The sequence below is a fragment of the Canis lupus genome, chromosome 14, assembly GCF_048164855.1.
Source record: "Canis lupus baileyi chromosome 14, mCanLup2.hap1, whole genome shotgun sequence".
Taxonomy (NCBI): domain Eukaryota; kingdom Metazoa; phylum Chordata; class Mammalia; order Carnivora; family Canidae; genus Canis; species Canis lupus.
Genome location: NC_132851.1, coordinates 32,565,512 through 32,585,355, shown reverse-complemented (window position 1 = coordinate 32,585,355; position 19,844 = coordinate 32,565,512). Strand labels below are relative to the sequence as shown.

The window sequence follows — 19,844 nt, the reverse complement described above, 5'->3', positions numbered from 1 at the left end:
CCAGCCCAGTGTTTATTGGAGGCCCTGAGCCATCTGGTCTCCTGATGCCCTTTCATGGCGTCCATGTGCACAAGGGCATCTGGTGGGAGAAGCTAGGTCTGCAGAAGGCGCTTCTCCACTGCGGCCTCTGGTAGGCAGAAGCCTCGCACCCTGTGATCCTGCTGGAAGGGGAGCCCAGAATTGGCCTCCTCTTCTGGGGGTGGAGGCTGAGCGTTTCATAATGTTTGTGGCAAAATAAGAGAGAGGGATCCGGAAAGTGTCTCCTGTGAGGCCTGCAAGATCTCTTTTCAGTGTTCTTTCAAAAACAGTCACTGCATTCTCTTAATTTGATTGTCGAACTGCACAGCAAGAGAGCTGACCGCAGAATCGCGGAGACTCTTGCAGTCCTTTAAAGGTCACAGAAGATAGGGGCCATCTGCGTGTCGTAAAGGGGACTGAGTTGAGATCTCTCCCCTCGTCCTCCCCTCAGGAGGGACCAGGAGAAGCCCTTCCTGTTTTGTTACCCGCCTAAGTTCTCGTAACCTTGGGAGGCACCTTTTCACTCTAACGGTGAGCAGACCCCTCCCTGAGTTCAGTGCCGTCCTTGTCCTCGTGGGAATAACAGGAGCCTCTCACAGCTCCTCTTTGTTCTCTCCTCTCCCCTTCAGAGCCCTGTCTCTCTCCGGGTTCCTTTGCCTGAGGGCCTGAGACAATACAATAGCGGAGTTTCCTTCTTCTGCCGCAGTGAAAGCCTGGCGTCTTCACTCGTGTTGTTGGTTCTACTTTCCCGTCGTGGTGGTTCTGCCATTGTCGTGGTTCAGGTATCTTCCCAGAGGACTAGGAATAGGTATATATGACATTAGAAGAACCGATGGTACGTATAGCTGCTTGTGCGTCGTGTTACTCCTCGCCGTGTGACGGGAGCGTCACATCTCTTCTCTGCTTACTGGTTCTGTAGCGTAATCACAATCAGGATGGACTCAAAGGCCCCTGGCAGGCCCGTGCAAGGGCGTCCTGGGTCTTCCATAGGCGATCACACCTCTTGCGGGGTTGCAGGGGCCGAGAGCATACGTGTGCACTGTGCTTCCCAGCCCTCAGTCCAACACCAGACTCCGTTAGGATGCTGGTCCGTGCCTCCAATCCGCATAGACATCCTTGATCTTTTATTCTCCTTTTGAGCTTTATGGAAATACGAAGTGACACAGACTACTTTCTTTTTTAGTTTTTCCCCTTATCATCCCCCTACCATGAGAACCATTCATCAACAGCACGCCTTGGTTAGTGCAGCTTGCTTCTTGCCTAAAGAACTTGGAGGTACAATTTATTTCATCCTGGGGCCCTGCCAATTCTAATTACATCAAGCTTCTAATTATACACACAGGTAGCCTCTCCCAGTACTTTTGTAGTTCACGTTCCTCATAGAACATTGTTCTGCCGCCGCTGAATGGCGACCTTCACTAGGTAAACCCAGGGACAAACAATTCCTTCAGGGGCTTGGCAGTGGGTTACTCTCCTTTGTCACTTAATGCCAGCTCCTGTCCTTTGTAAGCCTTCCTTACTGCTCCCGTAGCTATTTGAATCTTTTCTCTTTCCTTGTTTTAAATAAAACTTCTTTCAGACACGTTGGTCTTTGCCCTGATTTCCGGTGGATGATAGGAAAAATTGCATCCTTGTTCCCATCTCTCTTATTACTTGCTGAGCTCCTTTATCCTCTGGTAGTGATAGAAAATTCTACTTCTTTGTGAAATTTTAAAGTAAAAATAAGTACCTTGATCCTCCTGTGGCCATGTGGGAAATTGTCTGAAAAAATAGTGAATAGAAGTTTCCCGATTTCGTTCTGGTCCTCTTTTTCTTATAGAGCATCTTTAGCTAGCCTAGAGAGGTCACTCTGTTGAACTTCTCTTCTCTTTTCTCTTCCTTTCCCTAAACCCTGGTGTTCCTGCTGTTGGGCCCTGGGAAGCTGGAACCTGGTTGGTGCTATTTGCAGGATCCTACTTTGAGTTTTAATACTGTTGAGTCGATCCCTGTTAGCTGGGTGCCCATTTCCTGGTCCACAGCCTGGGCCGGGCCAGGTGGGTGTTATGGGACCTCTCCCATCTCTGCTGCTTGCCCTGGCCAGCTGAGATCACTCACTCCATCGCAGGTTTGCGGCAAAGGCTGGGCTGCAGAAACCCCGAAACGAGGGAGCCAGAGCTGGAGGCCCCATCTGAAGGAGCTTGTCCCTGGGGCGGTGCTGCCACCAGCCAGTTCCACTTTTCATTCCCATTGGAGCAGTGGCTTCCATCCTGCTGGGAGGAGTTCCCCTGAACAAGCACTTGGGACCTCACAGCCCTCTCCCCCCATCTCTGTCCTCTTCCCCATCCTGCAAGTGCATATTCTACACTCCCGTGCCCGGCCTGAAACCAGGGGGTCCGTGTTACCCCCACATATGGTTGTCAGCAGGTCCTTGCCTTGCTGCAGGATCTCCACCCACAACACAGCTCACATGTCCCCGTGTCCCATGGCTGCCACCTCCGTGGAAGCAGCTGCTGCTCCAGACGTGATCCCTGGACCAGTGGCATCGGCTTCAGGGAGCTTGTTAGAAACACAAAGGGTCCGGCTCCCCCCAGACCTCCCAAATCAGACCAGACCACACGTTACCACTACCCTGGTCCCCCTTGATTCGTGTGCGTGGTAGTCTGAGAAGCTCTGCTCTGAACCGTCAGCCTCCCCACCCTGGTTTACAGATCTTCCCTTCACACCTGCTGCTCTAAGATCCAGTAGCACACAGAGCGAGCTCTCTGAAATGTAAGCCAGATTCCAGCATCCCTCACTGAAAACCCTCCAGTAACTTAGGAAGTCTCCAGTAGACTGGGAATAGGACTTCACTGCAGCCTCCCTATCGCGGTCTGGCCCTCCTGCCTCCCTTCACCGCCTTGCTTATTGTGCAGCTGCCTGCTGGGCTCCGCTGCTGATCCTCTGTTCCCACCTTGGTGCCCTCTGCCCAGAGCACTCATCACTAGCCTCTGCTCTGCACCAGGCTCACTTCCCGTTGTTCTGGGCCAGCTGCAGGGCCACGCTCTCAGCCCTCTCTGACTTCTCAGGTCCACATCAGACATTCCCTGGGACCTGTGGATAGGATGAGCCATATCCCCTGACTGTGTCTTTAGATGGCGCAGTTGACCTTGAGGTAGGAAGCATAGCTAGGTAGGCCTCATCTAGTCCCTTGAGCCCTTGAAAGTGGAGAGCTTCCTCACCTGGTGGCAGACCTCAGTGAGATTAGAAGGATTTGTGTCTTTGTGTTTTAGGCCACTCCCGTTGTGGTCCTTTGTTGGGCAGCATTAGGAAGTGAGCGCCATCCCCGAATGCAGATGAGAAGTGAAGGGGAGTTCGCATCAGGCAGGCCAGCAGCACCACACACCGCAGGACCCCGGTCGGAGTGAAGGCCTGGAGGTGTCGGTGGCCTTCCTGCTTCCCCCGGAGCGGCCTCAGCCTCACCCCCACTCCTGCCATCTGTAGCTGGAGGGAAGTGGGTGGCTGTGTGGCCATCCTGCTCTGCCCACAGTGATCGTGGGAAGTGGGAGATCTGAGAGAAGCAGCTTCCGTGGAAAAGCAGATGCTCGATGCGGGAGCCCAGCCTTGTGGGCTTGTCAGGGACAGTCACCGGAACCTGTGGTCAGACTGTGGACCTTCTTCCAGCTAGGGAAGTAGAAGAGGAGTTAGTACCCAGGGGCTGAGCCTGGGCAGGGGGCCAGAGCGCTCCTGTCCCTCCAGCAGCAGAGAAGCTGGGAGGTAGGTGTGTGGAGGATGCCCCACGCCTACCGTTCTTGGGGCCTTTGTCACAGACCATGTCCTAGTCTGTGTGTACTCATGCCTTTGCCTTCTGCATCTAATGGTCTCGGGGAGAGTGGGGTTTGCTCTCTTTCCACTGTGGCATCTCCAGCCCTTAGCCAGGGGCCCCGCATGTTTGGAGACTTCCTGAGTGCTTAGAATCCTGAATGGAGGATCTGATGTTGGACGTCTGAGCAGGGTGGACTCAGGATGCCTTTGACGTGACTTACAGTGAGCAGCCGGGGGGACTGCAGGCCCCTGAGACGTGGCCTCTCCGGATGCAAGCTCACAGGTTGTGTCCTGAGAAGCCCACTTCAGCAGGGTTGCCCCCGGCCGTGTCATGGGGCTGATGTACCGATTACATGTGATTATGCACGTGCAGCACTTGGCAGTGTGCCTGGCACATGATGAAGTCTTCAGTATATTGCAGCTCCTGTCCTAGGAGTCACGTAGCTCCTTGTCCCTTTTGTGTGTGTGTGGAATTCAGCTGTAGCTGTTTCTGCTTCTGGAAGTTTCTTCCCAGCAAACAGGTACTAGCTCAGCTGTCTAGGCCCTGTGCTGGGTGTTAGGAGTCCCAAGTTGTTGGAGGAGAGCTTGTTCCTCGGTCCAGACAGTTGCATCATGTAGATTAATGTGGTTGGGGCTGGGAACACCCTGACCCCCTTCCCACCCCCTGCCGCTGAGGCATTCTGAGTGATTCCAGTAGCGAGGGCCCTGGTGAGGGCTGAGGATACCGTGTGGACACTTGCTTAAAGTAAAGGGGAGCTGGGGGAGGGGCTCTGACAGAAGGGGCACAGACGTGAGAGCCACAGTTTGCAGATTTTCATACTCAAGAGACGAGTACAAACAGCAGGGAGGGGCGTGTGACTCTCAAAGCTGCCCCGGTGCCCAGAGTATGACGGATGCAGTTCCTGTTTCTGTTCCTGGATCCCTTCTGCTACTGATGAACGCACCTGGGGGAGTTTGATGCGTGCCTGGAACGGTTTCAGAACGCTGTGCGGAAACGCAGCACACCTGGGAGTTAGTCTTCCTTGGTGAGGGCGGCGGCTGCCCTCGGCTTTCCGTGTCCGCCCGGTCCTGTGGAGGCCGCAGGGCGTTGGCTGAGGCCAGGGAAACTGCTAGAGGCCACGGATCGGGGGGTTCGGAGGGTCTGCGCTGAGGAGAGAAGCCAGGTGCCTCCGAGCACGGAGCGGGGGCCTCGGTGGCAGAGCACGGCCGGGCTCGGTCCCGTCACCACGTCCCTGTCCGGCCTGTCAGGTCAGCACTGAGGAAGTCCAGGGCCTGCAAGGATGGTTGCTTGGGTGGTGGTGAGAAAACCCAGGGAGGGGGGAGGGCTCCTCCCGAGCGACACGCCGAGGGGCGCGTCCTCGGAGCCCAGCAGAGGGACTTGGGTGAGGGGAGACCCTGAGAGGTGCCATCCGGGGCAGGCTCCCAGGCAGGGGCGAGGCTCATAAGGAGGAGCGTGGCCCCCTGGCCGATACACGTGTGCTTAAAGGTCAGGAAAGTAAAGCCTCATATGCAGGAAACTTGTCTAAATATCAGGTCTTCCCAGGCAGTCCGAAGCTGCTGCCTCGCCCTCCCCGTCACGGTGCGTGCGCCCGGGTCCTGTTTGCGTCCAGCTTCAGGGCGGCTCCTGAATAATTCAAGTGCGGTGCGTACTGAGCGGGCTAGAGGCCGGGTGCTGCGCGGGCGCGGGCTGGGAGGGGACGCTGGGAGGGGACTCGGCGGGGCCTCACATCCCCGCCCCGGGGGGACGGCACCTGCTGGCCGTGGGAGCGCCACCCGTGACCGCCCGCCCTGTGCCAGCCCCAGCCCCATTGTCACCCTGTACTTCTCCCCTGCGCTTTGAGAGAGCACGTCGTCCGCCCCATTTTACCAGTTTCCAAGAGAAGGATCCCTTCTGCTTCAGTTGACTGCGGAGACCACACTTAAGCTGTACTTGGACCTTTGAGGAATTCCAGAAAGATCAGATGTCTTAGCCGTTTTTGCTGCCCCGGCATCTCTCTCACCCCATCTGCGGGGGGAGTGGATTTGGCCAACACACTAAACTTAGGCTCATCCTGCAATAGGTGTGGGGTCAGTGGGGGCGTCTCTCTGTCGTTTCCAGGTGCCTGTGTCACTGTGAAGGGAGTTGGCCCCTTCTCTTCCCTGCAGGCGGGCCCTCGGGCCTCAGAACCGGCTGCCCTGGGTGAACCCTCCAGCCCCGCAGTGCCTCCGGAGCCAGCCCCCCCTCCCCCTGGGGGGATGGCAGAGACTGCCTGCAGCGAGCAGTCTTTACAGCCTGGGCTTTGGACTGTTTATAGGATCAGTATTTTCTGGAAAGAAAGAGTATCTACTGTCTACTTACAACCCAGAGAAAAATAGGGCGGAGGGGAGGCATTGTGCTGTCTCCCCAGGAAGGATGAATCACGGCCTTCCTCCCTTGCTGTGCATTTTGTACTTTTTGAAAGGCTTTAAATCTTCAGTGATGCATGGAACGGTTTCTCCTGCCTGTGAATATCTTTTGATGTGGCCACAAGTTTCTTGCACATAATACCCTTCCTTTGGTCCTGTAGCTCCATGCATATTTCTAGAGTTGGAAATTTATGACAGTTTTCTATAAGCCACATCCATTTATACCATTTCTTCCCTCTATAAATTTGGGACCGTATTTACCATCATCCCTTTGTTTCTGACATGCACAACACCACACCTACCCTAGGGCACGAGCTCACGTGCTTACCCTGACGTGGGTCTTCCAGCCCCCCCTTTTGGGAATGCTAGAGGAAGCTCTTGCTCGGTTGGTTATAATTTAAGCGGTGAGTGAAACCCCAATTACTGAGAAAAATGAGGCTTCTTCCTCAGAGCTTAAACATACACAGAGGAACGTTCCACCTGCAAGAATGGGCTGCGGTCTTGCGTTTCATTCTCTTTGTTTGGTTGTATTTGGGTTTTTCCCTGCAGCCCTCTCTTCTTACCACGCCAGAGTCTGAAAGTTCTTCCAGTGGAAGGGACCTGGGAAGGTGTTGCAGTCTGGGACTCACACGGTGTTCGGGGCCAGGGCCGACTCTGTCAGGAAACCGCCCTGCCCTGTGTGTCCAGGACCAGTGCCCCATCCCCTGCCTCCACTGGGCCACAAGCCTGCGGGCACAGCAGGACCCAAGCAAGGCAAGGCCACCGGCCCTGGCTCGGTACTGAAACGTCCCCTTGAGCCATGATACAGCCTGGTGCACAGTGGCTGCCTTTGGCGACCTTGCACAGTTGGAGAGACAGGCTTCTACGGGGCCTCACCCGTGTCCCCGGCTGTGGCTCCTCCCTGTGACTGGCACTGTCTGACTGAGGCACCTTTGCAGTCAGCTCTGCTGTATTTGGTGGGTTTTGAGCAAGGGTGGCATGTTTCTTTCTTTTTTTTAAAAAAAGATTATTTATTCATGAGAGACACAGAGAGAGAGGCAGAGACAGGCAGAGAGAGAAGCAGGCTGGATCCCGGGACTCTGGGATCACGCCCTGAGCCAAAGGCAGATGCTCAACCGCTGAGCCACCCAGGCGTCCCAAAGGCAGCACATTTCTGACACTTGTACTCTGCACTCATGTTTTCAGTGATTCATCCAAGAAACAGGGATTCACTGTTTCCTGTCTGCCAGGTGTGGCCAGGCTCCCTATAACGGGGTCAGCTCTGGACGCACTCGCTCAGGGTGCCTGGGGACTCCCTGGATGACGGGCACCTGATTCTCAAGGGAAAGGCAGTGGGTGGGTCTTCAGGCAAGTGTAGTTCAGGAGTGAGAGAGAAACCCTGTGTGCTCGAGAACAAAGATGAGCATGGGGTCAGGGAAGGAAGGTCCTTGTCTCTCCCACTGGGGAGCTTGGCTTCATCCTGAGGGTTGCAAGCAGCCCCCGAATAGTGCACACAGGTAGTTAGATCGTAGGCCTTGGAGGCTCCTACCTGGCTTCACATTCCAGAATCACCTATTACCAGCTGTGGGGTCTCAGTAACTCGGGGAGCCACTTCTCAGAAAGAGAGGGCTGCCTTCCTTCCTGCCATGTGCTGCGTGAGCATTCAATGAGGTGAGGACTCTGTGGACACTCGGGAAACTGTGAAGGGCCCACCTGTTAAGGCCACTGTGAGAAGTGACAGATCCACAAGGAAGGAAGCCCTGTCATTGGATGCAGACTGCTCTAACAGGAAGTATCAGGAAGGACAGAAAGAAGTAGCGTGACACATCTTGGGGACCTATATATGGCTGTTCCACACCCATTTCCGTACTTGTGGACACAAATGTATGCACACCCACATGCAAATATTCACACTCATGTACATGTGCAGATACACACCCCTGCCCGCAGACACATGCACACAGGTACATGTGCAGATGTACACACGCCCACACACATATTCACACTCATCTACGTGTACAGCTGCATACCCCTGCCTGTAGACACATGCACACACATGCATATGCCCACACTCACATACATATACACACACACTTCTGCCTGTATACACATGGACAAGTATATACAGACACCTGTATGTCCACACTCACATACGTACACACACACCCCTGCCCACAGACAGGTGCACACACACATGCACAAGTGTGTATATGTACACACCCCTCACCCTGACACACGCACAAACATATGCCTACGCTCACATACGTGTATAGATACACCCGCACATTGCACATACCTACGCTACACACCTCTAGTTTGCCTCCTTTTGGGGGTTCAGCTGTTGTTTTAGATTCCTCCCGTCTCCCATGCTGGCCTTACTCAGCCCAGCCCGTCACGGGCACTTATTGCATTTTGTGAGCCGATGCTGTGGTCGGTGGCTCTACCCTCCCACTGGCATCTGAGGCCCGTCTGCCTCCCCTGCACCACCAAGGGCCGGCAATGAGGCCAGCTCTCGGCAAGTCCTGAGAGCCTCGACGGCACCAGCAAGAGGGGAGTGGGTAGGGCCTCTCTGTTCATCCGCTGGCCTGCAGCCCCAGGCGCCCTCCCTTTTAAGGGCATTAGTAACATCTGAGAGAGGGCTGCTCCCCCAGACTCGGTTTAATAAACCAGAACTTGGTTCAGTGTATTTAAAGGTGGCTGGGAGGTGTGAAGGATGCCTGGCGCAAAGCCGTCTTTCCCGTAGTGGCTAGAAGTGGCAGAGGGGTTTGTTACCCCTGAAAACGCGAAGGAGGATGCTGGCCCTGGAGACCCTCAGACCAGAGTCTCCCACGTGAAGGCGCTCAACGTCTTCCCTGCACCCGAGGGGCAGCAGGCTCGTGGGACGGCGCTGGCCCATGGGCAGCATCCTAATGCAGGTGCTTTGCTGCGATTTTCATTCCAAAGGGTTCTCAGGCGAACACACATAAAGCAGGGCCATCCCAATAGGTGTCTTTCTGGTTTCTTTTTATTTTAGGGCCAAGAGAAGCATCTATCTTTTGTTTCTCATTTATTTATGAGCTTGGAGCCAAGTTTAAATAAATGCGCTAAGTTTGACAGAACCCAAGGGTTGCCTGGGAATTCTGGTGCCGCCAGCGCTGAAATTACAGGGGTCTGTTGCGGTGATGGAGCTTCTGAGGAGCTTCTGTGGCCCGGAGCCCCTCCGGCACGAGCCTGTGGCCGGCTCAGGCACCGGGAGGTTATCTGCGTGGTTTTGAAAGCTCGTTTACTGTAATCCACCTGCCGTGTGTGAACGTGGCGTGTCAAATACCCAGCTAGCAACAGCCTCTCCTCTCTGCTCACCGCCACCTCTGTGGGATTCAGCCAAGAACACAGCTCTTTCTTCCAGTAATTGGTCTTTGTTGGTCATGTTGTGATGCCCTTGAATGTCTCTGGGCTGTTTGATGGCCTGGGGCGGTTAGTTGGTGCAGAGTCCAGCACATGAGAACCCGTGCTGGGGACTGAGTCCGGGTGTGGGAGGTGGTACGTGGAGGTGACGTGCTGTCTCAGGGCTGGCTTCCCCATGGGACACCGCTCCCCTGGGTGTCCTCTTGTTTGGCAGGACAGCCCTCTCGGTCTGCTTCTCGTGCCCAGGGTCAGGATCACTGAGGACAAGGTGTCGGGGCAGGAGGCTTCCCATCCTGTCACTGCCCTCGAGGACGTTCTTGGGAGCATCTGTGTCTGAGGCTTGCAGACACTTGCACAGAGGAGCCCACCAGTGTGTTCTTTTTAAAGAGGGAGTAGGGCTGTGGAAACAGATGGTGCCAGGGTTGGATGCAGGAGGCCAGTCTGAGAATCGGGAAGGGAGGGCTGGTCCTACCTGGAGGAGTCCTGTGCTGTGGGTGAGGATCCGTGATCACCTGTCTGCCCATCAAAGGCACAAGAGCCTGGAGGGCCAGCCGTGTGGCCTGGACTGAAGTATCCTCTGGCCTGGCGTCTAGGAGCGTGGGAGTGGGGAGTGCTTGGGGGCCAAGCCCCAAGCAGGTCTCTCCCTCTCCTGGAGCCCCATAGGCCCTGGAGCTGGGGACTGTGTCCTCACAGGGTGTCGTGAAGACCGGATACCACAGCACAAGTAAAATGCTTGACGCGGCGCCCGACCTACCACATGGGCCTCTCCCCCTCCTCTCCTCCTCATCACAGGCTGCTTGGACAACTCTTAGCAGTGAGAAGCAGTCTGATCTCAGAGCCGTGGCTGCCTTCAGCTATGTCCGCAGCGTTGTTCTGTGCTTGCGGGAGAGTCCCTGTCATGTTCACCCACGGGCCCGGCACCAGGCCAGGCATCTCAACTGTTCTTCCAGGAGCCGAGTCCACTTTGTGGCCTGGTGTGAGGCTGCCCAGTGCAGGGTGCAGGGTTTTCAGACCAAAAGTCAGAAGACCAGGCTCTGGTTCTGATAGTGTGGTCCTGGGCCATTTATTTCCTCTCTGAGCCCAGCTTTTCTCCTGTAAAATAAGGGGATGGACCTGCAGGACTTTGGGAGCCCAAAGGGGAGCCTCTGTGGACAGCTTGCCTCTTGCCAGCCCCGCTGTGGTCTGGGTGGGCACCTGTCAGACCGAAACAAGGGCCAGCAGTGGCCTGGCCTGGGGGCGGTGGGGACTCTAGGCTGTCCTCTGTCATGGCTTCCAGGTTCTACCCACAGATAGTTGGAGAGGTACCACCAGCCCCCGCTGTGTGCCCACCAGGCCCGTGGCACTGGGCTGGAACGGGGGAGCCTGTCCTTGGTCTGCAGAAGCTGTGGGTGTATTGGGCAGATCGTGTCAGACGGACCAGGATACAGAGCCGTGTGGGGGGTGCCCTGCATGGGTCCTGTGGGCACAGGGAACCCTTTGCCTTAAGGAGGGCTCCCCCAGCTACGGATGCTTCTGGGGAGTTTCTTGAATGTTGGGAAGGAGAAAGGTTAACCTGCTTGGAATGGTTTCCACAAAAAGTGGAGAGGGGACCTGGAGAGGACGCAGGCAGGGGCGTAGGGTGACAGCAGGATCTGGCCTGCCCGGTCCCTGTTAGCGTGTGCCTGTGAGCGGACGGCGAGGGCTGGAGGCCACAGGGGAGCCTGGGTCTCGGCGGACGCTCCTCAGCCGGCACAGAGCCGAGCAGGGTGCCTGGGTCTGCCCGCCATCTGGTTTAGATTCCAGAAGAACACTTGAGGTGGGCAGAGCTGCGGAACTCAGAGCCTGATTTAGTGAATAATTTGCGCAGTCCCCTGGGTTACGGTTTCCTATTAAGCTATCTGTGCTGCTAATAATTTGGCTGGAAGATCTGTTAGATACAGCATTTGGGGAAAGCGAAGTATCCATCTCAGGGGGTAATGACATTGTGAAGCCATATTATTTCTACTGTGGGGAACAATTGTACGCCTGAGCTAATAGTTTAAGCTACCAGAGAGCTCACCTTGAGTGGAGGGAAGTGGTTGAGAGCTCTGCAGGCAGCTGTCAAGGACTTGGGGTGTGTAAAGTAATACTTCAACCCGATTAATGTGTGACGTGTAATCCCATTCATTAGCCGCTGTCACACTACACCAGCTGAGGGAGGTCCCCGGACGAGGGGTCCCCCAGACCAAGGTCCAGCTCTTGCTACTTTCCAGCTGTTTGACCCTGGATGACTCCCTGGCCCACTGCAGGCTTCATTCAGAAATGCCCAGCATGAGACACCTGTGCGTACGTGGGCAGCACGTTCAGTAACAGCGAGGGGCCGGGTGGACGCTGGGCTCCATGGGACGGGGACAGTCCCTCTGCAGAGCCTCGCAAGCGCCTTCTGTGGAGCACGCCCATCACCATCGCCTCCCACACCATCAGTCCTCTTTCGGCAACATTCTCTTCCCGTACGTACCAGCTGGAGGGCAGCGTCTGCAGGGCTGGCAGGGCCACTCGCTCATGAAAGCTCAGGAAAACATAACCACCGCTCCCCAGGAGGCGACAGCCAGGCTTTGGGGACCCTGTCCATTGTTAGTTATGTTCTGGGGGCTCAGTATGGTGACTGAGCAGCCGCTCGCAGCCCGTTACGCCTGTGCCCGCCAAGAAGGATGCTCTTTACAGGACTTCTGCAAAAGGCACATTTACCGTTGTCTCCATCACTCCTGGCGAATTAAGCCCATAGGTCTGCGGTGCTCTCATAATGAGCAGTGGATGGATGGAATGGTGATTCTGTTGCACGAAGCCCTGGAGCTGAAAATTGGGGGGGAGGGAGAAAAAGGCTTATGTTTGAACAGACTTCATACTTACAGAAGGTGATGTGGACAAATGAACATAAATACTAAAAGGGACAGCGAGACAAGTCTAACATGCAGGGAGTCTTTACCTCCCATGTTAGGCAAGTTTCCATTGGCGGGGGGCTGTGGACTGGGTGACGCAGGCCCTTCTCTGAAAACCATCCGTGTTTTCCTTTGTAAAACCCTCAGCTGGTGACCAGGGCTCTCAGGGACCTGACCGTGAGCCTCGCCTGCCGCTGCTGCCCAGCACTCCTTCCCTCCTGTGGCTTTGGCACATTGGACAGACGCCCCCAGGGGCGCCCCAGGAGCGGATGGCCCTGTGGCCTGCAGCTCGGGGCCTCTGGCTCAGCCGGGAACCTGGAATCTGCGAGGGCTCAGAACAGAGCCCAGGGGAGGGCTGTGGAGGCAGGGAGAGGGCGTCTCGGTGAGTGGAGCAGAGGTCGGCTCAGCAGCGGGAGATGGTGTAGAGCCTTCTGGAAAGGGGAAGACACTCTGCCCAGCAGGCGTGGTGGTTGGGAGGTGGCCAGCAGCCTTGGCAGGGCTCCGGGCACGTGCCGGCCCTGTGCTCCCTGTCTGCTCTCGGCCGCCACGTGCAGACACGACCACCCTCCACGAAGCAGCCCCTGGGCTCTGATGCGACACAGTGAGCACACGGTGGCCCCTTATTTCCAGCCTGGTGGCCTTATCTGGGTGTCTGTCTGCCGCCTTCCCCACGTCTGTGGGCAGCAGCCCTCCGGGTCACCCTGTGGGCACCCCCCGCCCCCCGGGCTGGCATCTGAGAAGTTGGCTGTTGTGGAAACAGGAGGCTGCGGTGTTAGCGCTGTTCAGAGGGACAGGAATTTCAGCCCGTGGAAGTTCTGTTGTGACTGCTTCCTTATCTCAGGCCCCGGCTCAGACAGCGGTCGCCGACCCCCGTCATGCACCTGCCCGGGAGGGTGTGCGTCTCAGCTCGGGCGTCGGGGGATCTGGTCATTTTTACCGCACCCTCAGTTTTCCTGAAGCGCAGCAGGCTGGCTTTGCACGCGGGGGTCCTGGGACCTCAGCATACGCGCCGGCCCCACACCTTCGCCTTTGTGTAGAATTTCCTGACAGTCAAGAGAAGCACGTTTGTTGTGTGTTCCCCACTTTGCCCAGCCTTCTGGCAGGCACCTTCTTTCAGTGTGAAATAAATCAATATTTACTTCCAAAGTCTTGGTTCACAGTATGTTTTCCCACTTAAATGAAATGGAAACAAACACTAAAAGAAGAAGGAAAAAAAAAGGTCCTGATTCACTCTGGAGAAACAAATCAGGCTAAATGTGTTAATAGTCTCCGCTCAGGATAGCTCTCTGGCTTCTGGAGAATTCCTGCAGTCCAAATGAGAAGTTCCTTGCAGTCTGTCGCTTTTTCTGTGGTGCCCACCCAAGAGGTGCCTTTCTATTTTTCTAACTTAAATATAATTCACCTGTTGACACAGCTTGTAGGGAATGGTACAGTCATGGGGCCACCCTGGAGGAGCCTGGAGTCCTGGCTGTTAGAGACAGATGGGGGGGAGGGGGAGGAGGGAGGAGGAAGAGGACAAGGAAGAGGAGGAGGAGGGAAGAGGATGAGGTGGAGGGAGGAGGACAAGGAGGAAGGAGGAGGATGAGAGGAAGGGGACAAGTAGGAGGGAGGAGGAGGAGGGAGGAGGAAGAGGACAGGGAAGAGGAGGAGGAGGGAGGAGGATGAGGTGGAGGAAGGAGGAGAAAGTAGGAGGGAGGAGGAAGAAGACGAAGAGGAGGAGGACTAGGAGGAGGAGGACAAGTAGGGAGGAGGAAGGGAAAGAGGAGGGAGGAGGATGGAGAGGAGGGAGGAGGAGAATGAGAGGTGAGGAGGAGGGAGGAGGAGGATGAGTAGGAGGGAGGAGGAGGAAGATGAGGAGGAGGACGAGGAGGAGGACAAGTAGGGAGGGGAGGAGGGAGGAGGAAGAGGACAAGAGGAGGAGGAGGGAGGAGGAGGATGAGTAGGAGGGAGGAGGAAGACGAAGAGGAGGAGGATTAGGAGGAGGAGGACAAGTAGGGAGGAGGAAGAGAAGGAGGAGGGAGGAGGATGAAGAGGAGGGAGGAGGAGAATGAGAGGTGAGGAGGAGGGAGGAAGAGGATGAGTAGGAGGGAGGAGGAAGATGAGTAGGAAGGATGAGTAGGAGGGAGGAGGAGGAGGACGAGGAGGGGCAGGAGGCGGTGGCGGCCCTCCCATGCCCAGCAGGCAGCCGCGGGGACGGGCGGAGCGCAGGAGGGGGAGCTGCGTGCCTGAGCCACCCTCGCCTCTGCGCAGTCCTGGGAGGCCTGGGTCCTCCGCGCATTCTCCGGAGGCCTTCTCTGACCCCCGCCCCCGGCACTGCCGCCCCTCGATGGGGACGTCGCAGCTCTGCTCCCGCGTCTGCCCCGCGGGGCCTTCCGTCTGTGCCCCCTCGGTGCCTGTCGCCGCCCCCGGTGCCTGGGGGGTCATAACTCGGCCGATCCCGGGTGCCTGTATGTGCACAGCCTGGCTCTGGGGGAGCGCGGGGCCGGGACGCTGCGTCCTCCTCCCTCCTCTTCCTCGTCCTCCTCCTCCCTACTTGTCCTCCTCTTCCTGGTCCTCCTCTTCGTCCTCCTCCTCCTCTCTCCTCACCTCTCTCATTCTCCTCCTCCCTCCTTAGTCCTCCTCCTCCTCTCTCCTACTTGTCCTCCTCCTCCTAGTCCTCCTCCTCTTCATCCTCCTCCTCCCTCCTACTTGTCCTCCTCCTCCCTCCACCTCCTCCTCCTAGTCCTCCTCCTCTTTGTCTTCCTCCTCCTCCCTCCTACTCATCCTCCTCCCTCCTCCTCCCTCCTACTCATCCTCCTCCCTCCTCCTCCTCACCTCTCATTCTCCTCCTCCCTCCTCTCCCTCCTCCTCCCTCCTCCTCCTCTTCCTCCTCCCTACTTGTCCTCCTCCTCCTAGTCCTCCTCCTCCCTTCTACTCATCCTCCTCCTTCCTCCACCTCCTCCTCCTCCCTCCTCCTCCTCTTCCCTGTCCTCTTCCTCCTCCCTCCTCCTCCTCCCTCCTACTTGTCCCCTTCCTCTCATCTTCCTCCTTCCTCCTCGTCCTCCTCCCTCCTCCTCTTTCTCGTCCTCCTCCTCCCTACTTGTCCTCCTCCTCCTGGTCCTCCTCTTCACCCTCCTCCTCCTCTCTCCTCCTCCTCACCTCTCTCATTCTCCTCCTCCCTGCGGGCCCTGCCTGCTTGGAGCTTAGCCTGTGGGGCCCCGATAGGATGGCGGAGTCTGGTGGCGTGGCTGGCCGAGCCGGGAACTGACGTGCCGCAGCACCTCACAGGTGGCCGGCGTTTAAGAGTGTTGGAGTGAATACCAGACACTGAAAATGGGCAGCCGTGTGACTAAGCACCTAGAATCCCCTCTGTCTTCCCAGCCACCCTCTGGAGCGGGCATTGGAGCCATTTTACAGATGGGAGAGCTGAGGGTTGTAGGCAGGTGCCAGTGGTGGGCCCTGCCCCGTGCAGGACGAAGCCCGCGTTCCTCCCACCAGGCTGCTCGGCTCCTCGCCCATGTCCCTGCACACGTCTGAGGAGTCCCTCGTTCGCTCCCCAAACCATCCCGGACCCTCCTCTGGGGCTTGCATTCTAACCCTTAACGTTTTGCAGCAGCTCCAGGCTCGCAGCTCTTCCGTCTTCCCCACGTTCTTGTGATGAGTTTTGTTCTTAAGATCAAAGACAGCTGTTACTTAAAACAGGCCAGAGCCCCTCAGGGTCAGGGGTGCATGGCTTCTGCGCCAGCTGGAGTTGGCTCTGTCTGGAATCTGCCTGCTTGGAGCGACAGAGAAGGGCTGGCTGTAGGATTCAGGCCCCTCCCCTGACAGGTGCCCCTGCACACCCTCCAGCCCAGGCCCGGGGCGGCCGTTCCCCCAGTGGGCAGCCTCCCGCACGGCTGAGGCCTGGGTGTCGGTGCTTGGCAGCCGGGGGGGTCGCCCTTGCAGGGACATCTGTCTCCTAGCGTGACACTGATCTTCGTACAGGGAGGTGAGCTCCCACAGTGTGTGGGGAGACGGCCCGGGATCAGCCCAGCCCCTTTCTCACCGCCAAGTGGACCAGCTCTGAGTTTCCAGGAGCCGCCCACCGAACCTTCAATAACTCGAATGCCACCTGCCAGCCCTCAGGCCTTTGGCAACCCCCACACCCCTGGGAGAGAGCCTGGCGCCCAGAGAAGATCTTGGACTTTGGGTTTCGACTCAGGCTCTGCCATCTGCCTCTGCTGGGGCCCCGGGGCCTTGTCGCTTTGCAGCGCTGAGCGTCACTCCGTCCATCCGTAAGCGGGGGTGAGAGCAAGCAAGCATAGAGCGTTGCGTGCAGTAGGGACAAGCTCCTGGGACGTGCTGGGTGCTCCATAAGCGGTGGTTGTGGTTCTGTTGTTATGGCCGGACCCAGAAGCAGGACCTGTGTGACCTTTCTCTTGCCCTCACACAGGTAACGGACGAGGAGCCCAGCTCCAACCACACGGTCATGATCCAGGAGACCCTCCAGCAGGCCTCTGTGGAGCTGGCCGAGCAGCACCACCTGGTGGTGTCCTCTGACGACGTGGAGGGCATCGAGACGGTGACTGTCTACACTCAGGGCGGGGAGGCCTCAGAGTTCATCGTCTACGTGCAGGAGGCCATGCAGCCCATGGAGGAGCAGGCCGTGGGGCCACAGGCCCAGGAGCTCTAGAGGACACGCGGCGTCAGGTGGGCGCCACGCGGCTGGCCTGCCAGGCCCTCTGCAGAACGGCGCTCTCCGTGGCGCTCTCCTCCGCCATTCCTGCCCAGGCGGCCACACGGGGCTCCTGGCCCTACTTGGGTGGGCAAGGCGATTAGCATCACCAGCAGATACAGGATCCCCACCTCCAGCACAAACGCATACCCCCCCTTACTCTGTATCCTCTGATTCCGGGAAGACTTGTGCATCCTCCTTCCACACGGCCCACACCGCGTCGCCCCTTTGCTCCCAGGTTCATACGGGGCCCCAGTCCCCATCATCATCTGCCCTGAATCACACCCCCAACTCCTTGACCCCGTCCGGGTGCCGAACTTCCGCTCCGCAGCCTGCTGAGAGGGAGCCAGTGGCACAGAGAAAGTGACCTTATGGTTTTGAGTCAGCTCTTGGGGGAAAGAGGGGAGGGGGTGGTCCTGGCTTTATCTACAAGATTCTACTTCCCACCCCCCCAACCCCACCCAGGATCAAGGGCACTTGTTACCGGATGCGGTAACCACAACTGATGACCCTCCCACTCCCATGACAGGTGGGATCTTAGCTTATGTCTTAGAAATCTTTTGCTTTTTTTTTAAAAAAAAAAAAATGCACTTTTTACTATTCACCTCCCATTCTGTGAGATGTGGTGGATAGAATAAAGACCTTCTCTGCCCGAATCCTCCGGTTCCTGCGTTAGCTTGGATGGTTTACGCGTCCCCTTTCTGAATCAAAATCTAGGGTTTGGGCCCCCCCCAGACACCCCCCCCCCCCCCCCCCGATCCAAAGCCCTGAACACACAGACGGTGATGCCCCTCCTCCCGCTAAGCATTTTAGGATTTGCTTTGGGGCCGGTGGTTGGGCCCTCCTCCTCCCTCCTACTTGTCTCAGCTTTTACTGAGGTGAATGGTCTCAGCTTTTACTTCTTGGTGCCTGGCGCTTGATTTGTTGGAGCTGAGTCGTGCTGCTCACCTGCTTCCTGCTCTGTCCTTGACAGAAGCCTTCGTGACACGGTGTTGTTGGAGGGGCCGCCCAGGTGCCTCTGCTGTGTCACTGCGTGGTGGGGGCATCGGGGCAAGTCCCACTGCGCCCTGCCCAGCCCTGGGTTGCCTGATATCATCACCCACCGTCCAGGTCACTGAGGTCGAGGTCTGCTTCCCCCTTCCACCCCCCCAAGAACCTGTCAACTGAAGCCTTAGCAAATATATGAGCAGAAGGACGGACATGAAGCACAGAAGGACGGACATGAAGTAGTTGCTCTGGTTGAAGAGGGTGGGGTCTGCAGCCCCCGTGCCCTTGGCCCTGTTAGGGCCCAGACATCCCACCCCGGCACGGCCTGAAGGCACCTGTTGAAGGGGGAAGCCTAAAGCTGCTGCTCTAAGACCCAGAGGAAAGTGGCTTCTTGCCCTGGGCAAGGAAAGGAGTTCAGAGCAAGGACGGGCGACTCCCCACTTGGGATGAGTTGGGGAAAGCTCCGTGATGGAGGACACCTGTGATCAGGGCCTCAACGGCTGGGTTGGTTTTGTGCTTGCAGGATTGGGGTGGAGGGACGGGGAAGGGTAACAGAAGGAAAGAGCAACAGTAGAGCCGCACCCAGAGTGGAAGGGCCGGGGGGTTGGGGAGACACTGGGCCTTGGGCACCCCCATTTGGCTGGTGGGTGGCCGCAAGGGGGAAAGGCGGGGACATCACCCGGCAGCCAGAGCCTAGAAGAACCAGTCCTGAGATATGGATACTGACTGTTCAGTAAACCACGGCGAGGTGGGGGCTGCGGGTAGTCTCAGGGTGCAAAGGGCACCAGAAAGGGTGACGGTGTCCACGCGTCGGGGTGGGCTGTGTCAAGGTGGTCGAGCATCCAGATTGGAGGCAGAGCACCGGGGCTCAAGCCTGCATCGTCGCCTCCTCCCTGGGTGGCCCTGACGTTTCTCCGTTCCTGGCTGAGTTCTAGTGCAGTCACCTCTGAAGGGGGTCGAGGATGATCGCTGACTGCTGAGGCTCCGGAGAGGATTGAGCTTGCCAGGCCCTCAGAGGCGTTAGCAGAGTACCCGGCCCGTACTTTGTGAATACCAGGCGTGATTTGTATTCCCGGGCGTGGGGCACCAGACCTTGGTCCACCGTCTAGTGGGAGAGACGGGACGTGAACGCACAGCAGGAAAAGACTGGATGTGCTCCGAGTGAGGCTGGAGGGAGAACCCGCCCTTCCTGACATGCGGCCTTTGACCAGAACTGACAGGGACGCAGGGTGCTGAGGAGGAGGCGCCCAGACACTCAGCAGAGGCTCTGCGCTGCCCGCCTGGCTGAGTTGGGTACCTTCAGGGCTGGGCCGGTCGTGCACGCTGATGCCTCAGAAGTTGCCTCTCATCGTTCCTGAGGTGCACGTCCAGCACGGGCCGCCGCTCTGCACCATCAGTGACCGCAAAATCGTTAAAAAGTCTTGTTCTAATTTGTAAACCAGCACCCCACCCCCACCCCACGAAGAGAAACCTGCCCTGGCTGGGGTTCACGGTGAGTGTGCCGGGTGCCTGCTGGGCCACCTGAAGTCCGGGGCGCTGCTAGACAGATTTGAGGGAGAAGTGGCTTGGGTTTGAGTCAGATGACTCGTGAGATGTTGGTTGACCTTGAAGAGCATCATTTCATCTTCCACAACGTGGGGTAAATTAGTGGCCCCATTGGCCTGGTTGGTTCCAAGGATTGACGGTGATCGCATGTGTCAAAGCGCCCAGCACGCCGTACG

The 19,844-nt window shown here is 57.3% G+C and overlaps 1 protein-coding gene across 9 annotated transcripts in view; it reads left to right on the top strand.

The window, feature by feature from the left end:
* Positions 1 to 17,792, top strand: part of ZFAT (zinc finger and AT-hook domain containing) — a 193,841-nt gene extending 176,049 nt beyond the window's left edge. For all 9 annotated transcript variants that reach the window (XM_072774597.1, XM_072774595.1, XM_072774600.1 and 6 more), the window contains one exon: positions 16,855 to 17,792. In XM_072774597.1, the coding sequence (XP_072630698.1) occupies positions 16,855 to 17,094 (240 nt within the window). In that variant the 3' untranslated portion in view covers positions 17,095 to 17,792. The remainder of the gene's footprint in view (positions 1 to 16,854) is intronic.
* The last annotated feature ends 2,052 nt before the right edge of the window (positions 17,793 to 19,844 follow it).